This window comes from Lethenteron reissneri, chromosome 3 (genome assembly GCF_015708825.2).
Source record: "Lethenteron reissneri isolate LAM-NWPU_2019-01 chromosome 3, ASM1570882v1, whole genome shotgun sequence".
Taxonomy (NCBI): Eukaryota; Metazoa; Chordata; class Hyperoartia; order Petromyzontiformes; family Petromyzontidae; genus Lethenteron; species Lethenteron reissneri.
In genome coordinates, this window is record NC_083781.1 from 6,921,587 (window position 1) to 6,935,387 (window position 13,801).

The 13,801-nt window shown below is 44.1% G+C and overlaps 1 protein-coding gene across 5 annotated transcripts; it reads left to right on the plus strand.

The window, feature by feature from the left end:
- Positions 1–732: 732 nt before the first annotated feature.
- LOC133345562 (specificity protein transcription factor 3-like) lies at positions 733–9,316 on the plus strand. 5 transcript variants are annotated; one of them, XM_061556466.1, is made up of 7 exons: positions 733–867; positions 2,251–2,789; positions 3,754–3,846; positions 4,186–4,311; positions 4,395–4,508; positions 5,100–5,411; positions 6,797–9,316. In XM_061556466.1, exons 2-7 carry the CDS (start codon positions 2,309–2,311, stop codon positions 7,381–7,383), a joined length of 1,713 nt encoding a protein of 570 aa, XP_061412450.1. In that variant the 5' UTR covers positions 733–867; positions 2,251–2,308; the 3' UTR covers positions 7,384–9,316. The 5 variants fall into 5 exon arrangements, with proteins under 5 accessions (XP_061412450.1, XP_061412466.1, XP_061412458.1 ...); XM_061556482.1 differs by having other exon boundaries at positions 830–867; positions 2,303–2,789; XM_061556474.1 differs by having other exon boundaries at positions 853–873.
- The last annotated feature ends 4,485 nt before the right edge of the window (positions 9,317–13,801 follow it).

Sequence of the window (13,801 nt, forward strand, 5' to 3'; positions counted from 1 at the left end):
ACAAATGAAAAGTGTATTGATTAGTATTCTTGGTTCTTTCGGTAAAGTCACGTCGAAGGGAAATAATCAATATAAAACAATAAATACTGTAATTATCACGTTTCGACTGCAACACAAGCAATCGTCATCAGGTGTGAAATCCACAGCAATAATTTTTTTTCAAATTTTCTTGCTGTGGATTTCACAATTTTTTTTCAAATTTTCTTGCTGTGGATTTCACACCTGATGATGATTGCTTGTGTTGCAGTCGAAACGTCGTGATAATTTTTTATTGTTTAATATTTTTATTCTTTTATTATTTCCCTTCTACGTGACTTTAACGAAAGAACCAAGAATATGAATCCCTGCAGTCACGAAATCTTTAAATAATTTTTTTTTTATTAATTAGATTTGTTTTTTTTATGTTCTTATCACCATAAGGGGTTGGGGAACAGATAGTGAACGAAACCCATACACGTTCCAGCACACAACAGCGCGTGGCCACAACCCAAGAATCCCAAACACGAAGTCACGTGACCCACAAGCGCGCGCAGGGCGGGGCGGGTGGGGGGGGGCGCCAGAAAGGAAATTACATTTCCCACCCAGCATAGGAGCCACCGGGCAATTTCACGCCTCGCGATTGGACGCCGCCTCTCTCTAGCCCCGCCCCCACCCCAACATCCGCGTTACAATTGGCCAGCCTGAGCGCGCGCTCAAAGCCCCCCTCCCCCCACCTCTTTTACGACGACCAATCGCGTGCGTGCGTGTCGACCGCGCTATCCTTATGCGCTGTAGAGATTGCAAGAGGGTCGTGGTGTGTGGAAGTGGTGGTGGTGGTGTTGGCCCCACGGCCTGCTGGTTGCTGCCGGGCCCCGCTTCTCGACTTGCGTGAGGGTTTGCCGCGGTTTTTTTTCTCTCTCTTCTTCTCTTCATTTGCTTCGCTTGATCTCATTAGTTGGCGGCGGTGGTGATGAATGCGACCGACCGACGATGTGTGATTGTCGAACGCGTTTTTGTAAGTAGGGCACGCGGGCAGATTGGAGCGAAGCGAGTTTTATGTGGCGATACGGTTTGGCTAGTCTAGTGTGAGGCCCCAATTGCCGCCCTGAGGTGAAATTCGCAATTATACGATGAATAAAGTGCGGCGCCACTTAACCTTTTGTGTGTATTGCGATGTAGAAAGTATCGCCGATTTAAAAGTCTTATTTTTGAGCTACCCATGGACAACAACTTCACTCGTGTGGAGCGGTGTTGGTGGCATTGTCTCATTCGGCCCACGTGTATAGTGAAAGAGGGTTTATTGTTGGCTCATTTCTTCGATTTCCATAACGTTTCTTGGTGTTAGACGGAACTACTCTTCAATAATGTGCGTTGAACGCTATACAGTATTTATGGAAAATGTGGGCCATGGCCTAATTTTTATGAAAGTAAAATTAGCCCCTATTGGTGAAGACTTGTCTTTGAATTACGAACCTTTATTCAAGAAAGCTTAACCGAGTTTTTGTAAGTTCCTGCATTGGCATGTTTGGTCAATTCCATGCATGTGGCAGGAAGCTTAAGGACGTGGAGAAATATCACGCGCACAAAAGAATAACATTGAAAGGTCCCACAGTGGGGTTCATGAACTCACTTGACATATTGCCATCTCCTTGACCATCGCACAACGCAGAAGTTACATAATAGTCTAGTTTTAAAGTTATGTATCGTGTATATTCATTCGCAGAATGTGTTATTGGGTGGTGACAAGTTGGAATTTGCACATTGGCACGCACAGTTGTGAGATTTCTTTAGACGCTAGAAAAAGACATCTGCTTTTAAGGAGGCTGGCTACACTGCTCTCAGTAAATTATATCTTGCTGGGATTCATAGAGTAGCCAGCAAGGTTGATTAATATTTGGTTTAGATGTATGCAGTATCTCGCACATGACTCGAAATTCACAGCACGTCAGTTCTAATTTCCAGTAAGATATTGAAACCTGTACCGGTTTTAGGCGTCCTGAACCCTTCACAAATCCACACTCACTAATGTGGTGAGCTATGGTCATAAAACCCAAACGACATGGCAAAAAAAAGGGCCTCATCCAACAGTAGATTGAGAAAGGGCTACACGTTAAGTAATTTAAAGTTTAGACTCTCATTTCCAAATTTACCTCTGATCAGTACCCAAAATGTTTAATGCTGGTCTATGTCAATGTCATTGTGGGTTCCTTCTCATCTTTCAATACATTCAGCCAGTTGAACAACATTAATTGTGGTCTGCACTGTGTTTAGGATGCACCTGCTCAAGTTTTAAAGAAAAACGTTTTTGTAGCTGCTCTCAAAGTCAACCATGGCGGCCGCAGCAGTGGCGGCGGCAGTGTCGAGCATCAACCCGCGGCAGGACTTCCCCGCGTGGCTGGCCGCTCACGGCGTGAGCCTCAGTGTGGCCGAGGCCGTGGACAGGGAGCTGGGCATCGGCGACTACGAGGCGTTCCTGGCGTGCGCCGAGCAGCCCCACGTCAGGGCTGAGCTGTTCGCTGCTGCCAGGGAAAGGCTGCCCTTCGCCTTCTACGCTGTGCTGCGCCGCGTCACTGAGGCCTCGTCTCCCAAGCGCCACGACGGAGCAGGGGTAGCTGGAGGAGTACTCCAGGCCACTGCGGCAGCCACTGCTTTCCAACCGTTCCTCAGCGGCCTCCTGGACGCCATCGTTCTCATGCTCAACAGTCTGAGCCAGGAGCTGCTGCAGTCGGCCGAGAGGTTCAGCTGCCTGGAGCCTGCACTCTACCCTAATGCTGTGGAAGAAGGCCTGAGCCCGTATTTACAAGAAGACGGTATTGTTAATCACAAAACAGCCAAAGAAATGCAACTTTGCTGTGGCTATTGTCTGGCTGATTGGTGCTGAGGTCAAAGTGCTCAACTCACAATTCAAAGGGTCATAAGTTCAAATTCCGATTGGGGGTTGACTCAACCCATCTCCCCTGTGAGGTTGATTAAATTAGTGTCACTGTGAAAGACAATTGTCCTGTAGCAAGACTTGTCCCATCAATATGATTGTGAAATTATATCTTCTCAGGGTTGCCAGAGGAGATGAGCACCACATTATGCTTGTTTGAGCATAGAGAGACGGTTTGAAATGGCTGTGTCATTTAGTTTTTGTTTAAAATAAAATTACCAAACACCTAAATCTTGACTTAAAGCTTTCGTGACTGCAGGAATTCATATTCTTTGGGTTTTTCAGTAAAGTAACGTAGATCGGTTCAAAGAAAATAACAAACGTTCGTCATCAGGATGACGAATGCTTGTGTTGCGATCGAAACGTCGTAGTTTTTTTGGTTACTTTCTTTGAACCTATCTACGTGACTTTACCGAAAGAACCAAAGAGCATGGATCCTTGCAGTCACGAAAACTTCAAATCTAGAATTTAACGAAAGACCCAAAGAATACCAAACACCTTTTTTATTCGTTCACAGATATCAAGGATCTACAGCTTCACAACTGAAAATGTACAACTTATTAATAGTTCAAAAGTCACCCCAGTTCACTACTCAGTAGTTGGTCAATATGTGTATATTGGTGTATGCTTATTATGGTTTCATTAAATATGTGTACATTCATGCTATCAAACACGATATGAAGACAAGGACTGAATAATGTTATATCTTGTGGTTTTACTTTTCATACTTTACAGAATGCTCAATGTATTATTAATGTAGGTGAGTGCATTTCTGTATTGTTGGAAGATTAATGAAACGCCTCAATAAGTCATCTTTGTTTTGCTTTAAATTGCGTTTTTAGATGGAGGAGAAGTCTATGAGACTGATGCCCCTGCAGTGCCTGATGGACCCCCTGAGGATGCACAAGACAACCAATCCCAGTCTTGGGAAGATGGTAAACTTCAGTGACGTCATGCCACGACATTTTGACTTCCATGAATCGGTATCACTGTATCTTGTGTGCCTGTGCATGTATGTACATATATGCATGCGTTTACAAGCTAGTACAAAATAAATACATGAATAAGTCTGTAGTTTGATACGAGATCTTATTAGTGTGAAATATAGAAATGTTCTGCATACTTTATGTATTACATTGTGATCAAATTGCCGAGCTGTATTCATCATTGAGCTGCTTTTTAATGTTTTCTAGTCCAAAACCGTTATCGTCTAATGAAACCATCTCATTTGAGTTGGGCTTCAGTTATGAGAGCATGTGCACTGCTGTGTCTAGGGGGCAAGTCAGAATCTGAAGCAGTCCAGCAGGCCACTGATCTGGAGGACATGGAAGGGACAGAACAGCAGGAATGGAGTGGTTACAACGTCAAAATGGAGCATTACGACAACGCTCAAGCTCGAGGTATATTTACAGTTATCCTTTTGATGTTGTAGTGTTTTCACCTTCTAATGATGGTGCAGGCTAACGGATAACCTGCTGCCCAGGTGATGTTGGGAGCTTCCCAGAAGATTCACATGGTTTACAAGAAGTGGTAGAAACAGCTGATGGTGACTACCGTGTGAAGGATGTGAAGCTAGAAACTGGGCAAGCTTCAGCAGGTAAATTGATTTTTATTATGGCTCAGTGTAACTCAATTGACATCTGCAGGCTTATAGTTGTGAGATTGTAACCGAGGCCATCATTGTGGTTATTTAAATTGTTGGGATGTAACAGAGTAGCTGTTTTGTTCCTGCTATAACAATGTGGAATGCATACCATGGGCTCTGGTCGGTGCTCGTTTGAGCAGGTGGACACTGGTCTTTAACCTTAAATAATTTGAAATTATACATCAAAGTCCAGGGGACTAATACGTTATAAAAATGCAAACCTTTTTTCCACGTTCTCATCAAAACTGAAAATGTTTATTCCAACAGAATAGGACATGCCACTTTAAATGAGAAAACCGTACCATTTACTTTAAAGGAATTAATACAAATCTAGGCACAACTGTTCATCCAAGCTCGTAATTAACAAGCAACCAAGAACCCTACATATTTAGTAAGGGTCTCAATGGGTTAAAAGCAGGAAGAGATTAATCGATCACACTAATGGTAAACGATTCATTATAAATTAAATCTAACATTTGGTGAACAAGTGTACATTTATTTGTAGTTACATACACATATAAACTACTAATTTGTCCATTTTAGCAAACAGCTGGAATCAAAGCGGTGAAAATGAAACTGAAGCAGATGATGGTGGCCATTCTGAATCTTCGCGGCATCCATCTGAGACTGGGCGCCGCATGACGGAGCGGCAAGCGGCGCTGCACCGGCGGGCTGAGTTGACGAACCGGGGAAGCGGTGGTGAGGCTGGCAGCTGGTCCTCCCCCGTGGCCGCTTATCCACCCGGCGCCGCCTCACCTTGGGCGTCGAGGTCGCGTATTCAATCGCAGGGCAGCGGCGGTGGCCGTGCGGGGTCAGCACCACCCCGGGCTGCCAAACGGCGCAGGAGTGATTCAGGTGACCAGCCGTTCATCTGTCAGGAGTGCGGCACGTGCTTTAAACGCAAGTGGTACCTAGTGGCGCACGAGCGCAAGCATTCAGGTGTGCGGCCGCACGCATGCGAGCACTGCGGCAAGCGCTTCCTCGCCTCGCACGACCTGGTGCGGCATCGGCGCACGCATACAGGGGAGAAGCCGTTTGCCTGTCAGCTGTGTGAGAAACGCTTCTCCAGGTCCTATGGCCTTTCCTGTCACATGAAGACGCACGGTCTCGCGTAGGCGTCACATCTGGCTCCGTCAGGCCAATTGGAGAGCTTTACTTAGTTGGGGAGATTCTGCTTCAAGAATTGGGAGGAAGGTGTTCATGTTTATAAGTGAAAGTATTTTTTATTAAAAGATGTACATTGAGATGGTGGGCTTGAATGAACAATTTCCTTTGCCACTGAATTGTTTTCAGTGTTTCTCTTTACTATACTTTAATATTTCCACGTGCAGTCACAGTTATAATATAGGACCTTTTTTCAAGTGCTGTTGATATATACTTAAAAAAGTATTTCCTTAATCATTTACTGCGTACATTTCAATAGGCATCAATAAAAGTTAATCTGCTCAATACTTTGTTGGTGTGCAAACAGTCATGTTAGTATGAGGGATTGGGGACACCTTCAAATAGGTTCGGTTTGTTTTTAAGACCAGACTTTATGGGATAATCTGAAAATTGTGGATCGTGTCTGCACAAGTGTGGCATGTTAATTTTGGGCATTCTGTAATTGTGGGTACAACAGATGTTAAGTTGGTCTTGCATTTGTTAAAACTGCATTTCTCAAACGCCATTCATCATGACCCATACATGTTAACGCTACACCCTGCAGGTACCTGACCTTGTAAACGTGTCCTATGTGAGAACGGGCACTAATTCAAATTAAGATTCTCTAAATTTGAATTGGGACATATGTATATGATAGGAGATGTTTATCAATCATCAACGGTGTGTAGCGTATCTCAGCCTATTTGTGTTTGAATGGGAAATGTTGGTTCATGTGGAAGGCAGACAATGGGTTGCAAAGACTGCAGTTTATGAAACTCAGGCTTCAGAACAATTGCACTAGCTCTCCTGCATTTGAGGAATAGTGACGGTGCTTAGTGTGAGGCAGGTTTGATTGTACAATGATGCATCACTTTTAGTTCTCAGATTGAACTATTCTGAAATCAGCATCGCAAAGCACATGGTCTGTCACATCAGCCGTATTTGGATTATAAAGTGTGTAATTATTTTCCTGCCAACATTCTGTTTTTGTGCCACAGCATAAGGGATTTTAACAAACTTACTAATGCAGGTAAATGGAGCTAACTTGAAAAATAATAATTCTCAGCAGTGCTCTCTTTATGTTTTCATTCCACCAGGTCACAAGAAGATAATAGAATCTGATCCAGGTGAGCCTCAGCTGGGTGCTTCAAATTACGTGTCCAGAAGTTTACCCATAGGCAGCCACTCGAATTACGCTAGCTTCCCTTACCATGCAGACGTGCACGGCAGTAACAATAACAGTAGCAATAGCAACAATAGTAGCCTCTCGCTGGGCCAGTCGTGCGAGATTCCGACCTCCAGCCAAGAAAACGCCGCAGCATTGGACGCACTGCAGAGGGCGGAAGAGAGTCTGGAAAACGAGTCAAAGTACCGCGCGTACACGCAATACAGGACCATCGACGTCGCCGGTGGCAAAGAGTTCCAGTGCGAGCAGTGCGAGGAGTCATTTCCCCACCTACACATGATGCGGGTGCACCTGCGCAAGCACACTGGGGAGAAGCTGTACACATGCGAGTACTGCGGAAAGGAATTTATCATCTCCAACAACCTGGCGCGCCACCGAAGGACGCACACGGGGGAGAAGCCATTCGTGTGCGACGTCCTGCGGCAAGAAGTTCTGCATATCATACAGCCTGATCCGCCACAAAAAGACGCACGAACAGGGTGGGGGGGGCGAGCCTGAACTCGAGCCCGAAGTATTGGAGTAAAAAAGGAGAACAAGCGAGTGTTTCAAGAATAGTCATCTGGTCCAACCCATGTGAGACTAGGCTCTAAGGAAAGATGTCTCGGGTGTGGACCAATCAACTTCAAGGACAGTGCACATTATCAGAGTTATGTTCTTTTGTTTGTATTTTGACTGCAGGTATTGCGGTCTATGCAAACATGACTCCTTGTAAAAAGGTGTCAGTTTTGTTGCCAGATATAAGGGTAAAAAACCAATTATCATATTGGACAAACTTGTTACGTCTTTCTACCATCATGCTATAAAACTTACAAAACGGTAATTAAAGTCGGGATAAATGTATGTAATTTAGTTTTTAAACTGAGTAGAAGTCATCCTGTGGTGGCCTCTAAAAAGTCAGTAATGCCATAATTTTACTCGATAGCAAATGTGAATACACATGTGTGGCCATTTTTATTTACTTCATCGCAGCTGCAACAGAACTCCAAAATGGATTCCTCTGCCTAATGGAGGGCGAGCACATCTGGAAATGTTGGTCTCGTTGAGGCGTTCCATATAACTACAATTTTCTTAATCACAAATAAATACTGGAATTTGTGTGCTGTTGCTGGCTTGCATATATTCAAGTTTTTTTGTCAAATGCCTTAGTAATAGGTACCGAGTAGAGATAGATTATATACGATAACCTCGAGAGGCTAATCCTTTTTATTCAGAATGAATTACTATTTTTAGGACTTATTGTGAATGGATGTTAACAGGCATTTTTTTTTAAATGGGAAGTGATGGTGCATTACCTGCTGTTGGTGTTGACCCTACTTGGCAATACTGGCTTGACAATTGGGAAAATAAATACTCAGGGGATAATCACTAGATTTCAGCTTAACTAAAGGGGACATTTGGCACCCAGTATAGCTCCAAAAGTAAATTTGAAGGTGCAACTGGGTGGTGCCAAATTTGCAGACGAGAAACGACTTTTGGCAGCAGCTTCTGATAGCAGAAACCCCGTCTGTTTGGGTACCCTCATCACTCGAAGCAACCAAATAAGAACATGCTGAAATACAAGACACCACAACCACTACTGTACATATGAGCAACCTTAACCAGACAGAATCAAGTCCTTCATTATTGGTGGTACTACACCCTACATTTTCTGACACGTACCACCATTGATCTCTAAATGTATTTTTGCTGTTGTACAATATTCCTGTTGGCGTTAAAGTTAGGGACAATGTATACAAATGTTTTAATTGCATACGACTTGAATCTTTTTTAATTAACTTAAATGACATTAACCTATGGTAGGCTTTATTGTAAATAGTATGTGATGTTACAGCCACAGAAAAGAATTGGTAATACACTTTAATGTATTTTAATATTGATATTTTAGCTCTAGTGAGCTTGCCTTTCAATGAAATGCAAACTGCCCAAGAGATGCCCACTGCTGCTTTAGGCAGCTTTTAAAAACGGCAAAAAAATCCAATATTGAATGCTTCCACAGTTTTTAACCCTTGTGTTAAAACAAACATGTTGCTGGAATTGGTAGAATGCCGAACATTTGAATAGAAATACTTTTTAAGTGTATACATGACTGCATCTGTCCTTGCATGGATGAAGTTAACCAAGCTAATTAAGCATATGGTATAAATATTATAAGATGTAGTTGTCAATTTTCTTGCCCATTTGATAACTGCGCCACATTGTTATTTTGCCTTTATTTGTATACACCTGAAACCTATAAACTGCTTCAATATGCATGCTTTCTGTATTTGCAGTAATACATTGATATATTTGAGAATGTGTGAGCCTTATGAAATAAGGGATGACTTGTACAAAAGTTGTATATTTTAAAGATGCATAATCTTTCGACATTAAACATTGCTATTGTGTACTCAAACATTAAAAATGTCTGCTTAGTCTCAAACATGTAATGCAAACACTATCATACTACACTTTGGTCATCCGTACACGGACTCACTGGTTTCATCAATATATTGTCTTCAACAATGAAATAAATTGTCAGGTTTGCATTCCGAGAATTCAAACAAACCGAACCTCTTTTTGATGGGCCGAGTTAACCTTCGAAGATATGACATTCACATTGCTAGGTCAAGATTGGTCATCCTATGGAGAGGACAACCTTATGCTATAAGAATGTGTCGAACGTTCACTAACGGGCTCACGAATAGAAACGAACGTTCACCTCGTTTGCCTTTAAACCAGTATGACAGGTGAATACTACATAATTTTTAATGAAATACAAGCACAAACTAGTAATTTACACTGTCAATCGACTTCATGAATAGTTTTGAATAATTAGCCATTTGTCAATTCGCTGCTGGATAAAGGCTGAATGATGTTGACCCGTGGGGGTTGTTTGACAATGCATCGCCACGTTTGCTTAATGTGGCTTAGTGGAGGAGGCGCCTCAGGACTGAGTCCCTTATCTTCTGATATTAGCTGTGGCCAGGAATCGAACTTGTGACCTATGGCTCATAACTCGGTGCACAAACTTCTGCATTACAGCTCCACTCAGTTTTGAGTGGTAAACACGGGTATAATTATGCCTGCGTAACGATGCACCTGTGATAGTAAACCGGTCTCGTAAAGATTGCTTTCTGGTGGGTAGACGCGAATTATCCCAAATTTAGGACAAGTTTTACTTTTTGGAGCGCCTTAATGTCAGAACGTGGCAGCAGTGTCAGCACCATGGGGTCATCAACCTACCGCATGCGCCTCTTTAAGGCCCGTCTCGTATTCACATGAGTCGTGGCTTTTAAAAGTAGTTTTTTTTACTGAATTCGAAAACAAGTGGTCGTCATTTCCGACCCCTGGCTTAGGCCATGGGACTTATTAATTGTGGGACCATCCACAGCCGGATGAGGCCGTGCCAGGCGTGGACACCAGAGGGCGCCCCGAGCATGATAATTCCCAGAAGTGACGACTGCTTTGGTTTCATCAGCCGCCCTTTCTCCAGTTGTGGGGGTCGTAGTTGAAGGGACGAGGGAGAGGGGAGTGGTTATACAGTAGTCCGAAGCCGTGGACGGCTCCTGTAGAACATAAACAAATACCGACACAGTCTACTGAGAAGAGTTCACCCGTTGCAGCCGTGCATGAAGGGAGCGAAAACACGATATGCCTTAGTGTTATTTAGCAAAGCGTGGCCCCGCCTGGGTCTCTATTGTGACTTGGGGAATGCGGACATTGGTGCAGCCGTTTCTTTGTTGTTCTTTGTGGGGGTTTTCTTTTCAGTGATGAAATTTTGATTGCCTGTGCTCAGCTCAGTTTCAGCGAGTAGATCAGACCACCCATGGCTGTCGACATCCCTCGTTTGTTTCAGGAGCTCGCCCTGGATGATGCGACGTCCTTCACAGGGAGAGGGACAGGCCCTTGTGGCATGAGGGGCAGGTGCCCTCAGGGCACCCAGGGACATCCTCTCTTCCCTCGGGGAAGCCGAGGGTCAACTAACCACCGGGGAAGTCGAGGATCAGGTCACCCTCAGGGCACGAGGTCAGTCAACCACCAGGGAACTGTAGGGTCAACTAACCACCGGGAAAGTCGAGGATCAGGTCACGCTCAGAGCACGAGGTCAGTCAACCACCAGGGAACTGTAGGGTCAACTAACCACCGGGAAAGTAGAGGATCAGGTCACGTTCAGAGCACGAGGTCAGTCAACCACCAGGGAACTGTAGGGTCAACTAACCACCGGGAAAGTAGAGGATCAGGTCACGCTCAGAGCACGAGGTCAGTCAACCACCAGGGAACTGTAGGGTCAACTAACCCAGGGAAAGTAGAGGATCAGGGCCGTCACGCTCAGGGCACGAGAGGGTCAGGTAGTCAGGGAACTAGAGGGTCAGGTCACCCTCAGGGAACGAGAGGGTCACATTACCCTCACAAGACCATAGGGTCAGGTAACTTCCATGGCACCAGAGGATTATGTAACTCCCAAGAAATCCAAGGATCTTATTCGAAGGACTTGCATGGATGTTCCTACCCTCGGGGCACCCAGGGACCGATTGGCAGTCAGGGAAAAACACGGCGGTGGCCTTCTCAGGGCTCGGAGGTGCAAAGTTGCTTCAATGTGGCTCCCGAGGGCAGCTACACACACGGCAGCCCTCACAGCAGCAACGTCCAGGGCCAACAGGGACACGGAGGCCACCAGCAGGGCAGCAGAGGCCATGGCAGCGGAGAGCTGCCCAGAGAACCCCAAAGGAATGGGGGTTCCATGATCCAGCAGAACCATCAGACCCAGCACGGCGGTAAACGTGGCGACAGGGGTCCCAAGAAGCTGTTGTTTCTGCTACGAGGACCTCCGGGCTCTGGCAAGTCAACACTGGCAAGGTACTGGGATGGATGGCCAGCGTTCAGTTGCATAGTTTATGTAAGATGTTCAGTACTTTTTAAAATCCCACTGCAGGATGGGGGTTGACGTCATGCAGGTCATCATCACGATCCATGGGCATCAGTCCGTTGGTGGCCACTGCAGATTTCGTCATTTGTTGCCACTTTCCTCTGCCTCGTGCCAATATATTGAAGTAGTGCCACATCTTTCTGGCACCAATATCTTATGTTGTCAAGCTATTATATCTTGGTTCTTTCGGGGAAATAATAAAATAAAAATATATTTTAAAAAATTCTCACGACGTTTCGACTGCAACACAAGCAATCATCATCAGGTGTGAAATCCACAGCAAATTTTCCACAACAAATGTCCTTACAATCATCATCAGGTGTGAAATCCACAGCAAATTTCCACAACAAATGTCCTTACAATCATCATCAGTGTGAAATCCACAGCAAATTTTCCACAGCAAATTTCCTTACAATCATCATCAGGTGTGAAATCCACAGCAAATTTTCCACAACAAATGTCCTTACAATCATCATCAGGTGTGAAATCCACAGCAAATTTTCCACAACAAATGTCCTTACAATCATCATCAGGTGTGAAATCCACAGCAAATTTTCCACAGCAAATTTCCTTACAATCATCATCAGGTGTGAAATCCACAGCAAATTTTCCACAGCAAATTTCCTTACAATCATCATCAGGTGTGAAATCCACAGCAAATTTTCCACAACAAATGTCCTTACAATCATCATCAGGTGTGAAATCCACAGCAAATTTTCCACAACAAATGTCCTTACAATCATCATCAGGTGTGAAATCCACAGCAAATTTTCCACAGCAAAATTTCCTTGCTGTGGATTTCACACCTGATGATAATTGTTTGTGTTGCAGTCGAAACGTCGTGATAATTTTATTGTTGTATATGTTTATTATTTTAGTATTTCCTTTCTACGCGACTTTACCGAAAGAACCAAGAATATGAATCCCTGCAGTCACGAAAGCTTTAAATCAAATTTTGTCAAGCTATTGTTAGGTCTTCCTCTCTTTCCGGTGTGGTCAATTAATCCTCACGATCATGCAGTGGCAGATGCGGATACCTGATGCACAAATGTAAAATAAAATAAACACTTCAGTGTGTGACTGTGGCCATCCAGAACCGACCATGTATATAACGATGCAATGCCCGATCCACAAATATGAAGGGAGACATCACAGCGATACATTTCGCTGCTCCTGCTACAGTTGTGTGGCCTGACCACCTGAATGTTGCTCTGCATCTACATCAGCCATACGAAGGAAGACCAACACGTTAGCGAGAGTGCGTCACGGTGGCGAGATGTTTAATATATTGCCTGGTATGCAATAGGTCTTTGGAATTTTTATGTTCTCCCCGTAGTCGCGTAGATTGCTCTCCAGGTCCTCCAGTTTTCCCCTCCACGATTAGAAACATGCATTGAGTATTTGCCTGCCCTAAATGTCCACACGATGAGCCACTTCGTTGAGCTATCATTTGTGGCCAGGTCGCTTCTGAAAAAGATTTGTAATAGCTCAGTGAACTTTACCTGGTAAAATAAATAGTTGGTCTTGTTTCCAATAGCATCCCAGGTATTGACTCGGCCCGGACAGCACTTCATCTCCCCAAGCTGCCTCGTCACGCGACTGCCCATGTGTGTCTTGGGAAGGGCAGGGCCTAATGTACTGCCCGTCTGCCCTTGGCAATCATGCATGACCTTGTGACCCTACTATTACGCAATTCTAAACACGCTTGCCACAAGTTGGTGCCAATGTACGCACAACTTACGACCAAAGCCACACCTGTTTTAACATCGATAAAAACGTCTGAAAATAGGAACACGTTGAAATGTGTTTTTGCAAATCTCTAATCCAATAAACAAACAAAAATCCAAAACTCTTCACCGAAAATAATGAATATTAATTCAAGATTTGAAGCTTTCGTGACTGCAAGGATTCATGCTGTTAGGTTTTTTTCGGTAAAGTCACGTAGGTAAAAAATAAAAGTTAATAAAAGTAATAAGGAAATAAAATAAAATAATAACTTCGTGATTTATT

What these genes read in the sequence shown, in the direction of transcription:
- LOC133345562 (XM_061556466.1), top strand. Translation starts at nt 2,309, where the DNA reads ATGGCGGCCGCAGCAGTGGCGGCGGCAGTGTCGAGCATCAACCCGCGG. An exon ending in ATCCCAGTCTTGGGAAGATG is followed by an intron (nt 3,847 to 4,185) that starts GTAAACTTCAGT and finishes TGCTGTGTCTAG; the next exon opens with GGGGCAAGTCAGAATCTGAA. An exon ending in CGACAACGCTCAAGCTCGAG is followed by an intron (nt 4,312 to 4,394) that starts GTATATTTACAG and finishes CCTGCTGCCCAG; the next exon opens with GTGATGTTGGGAGCTTCCCA.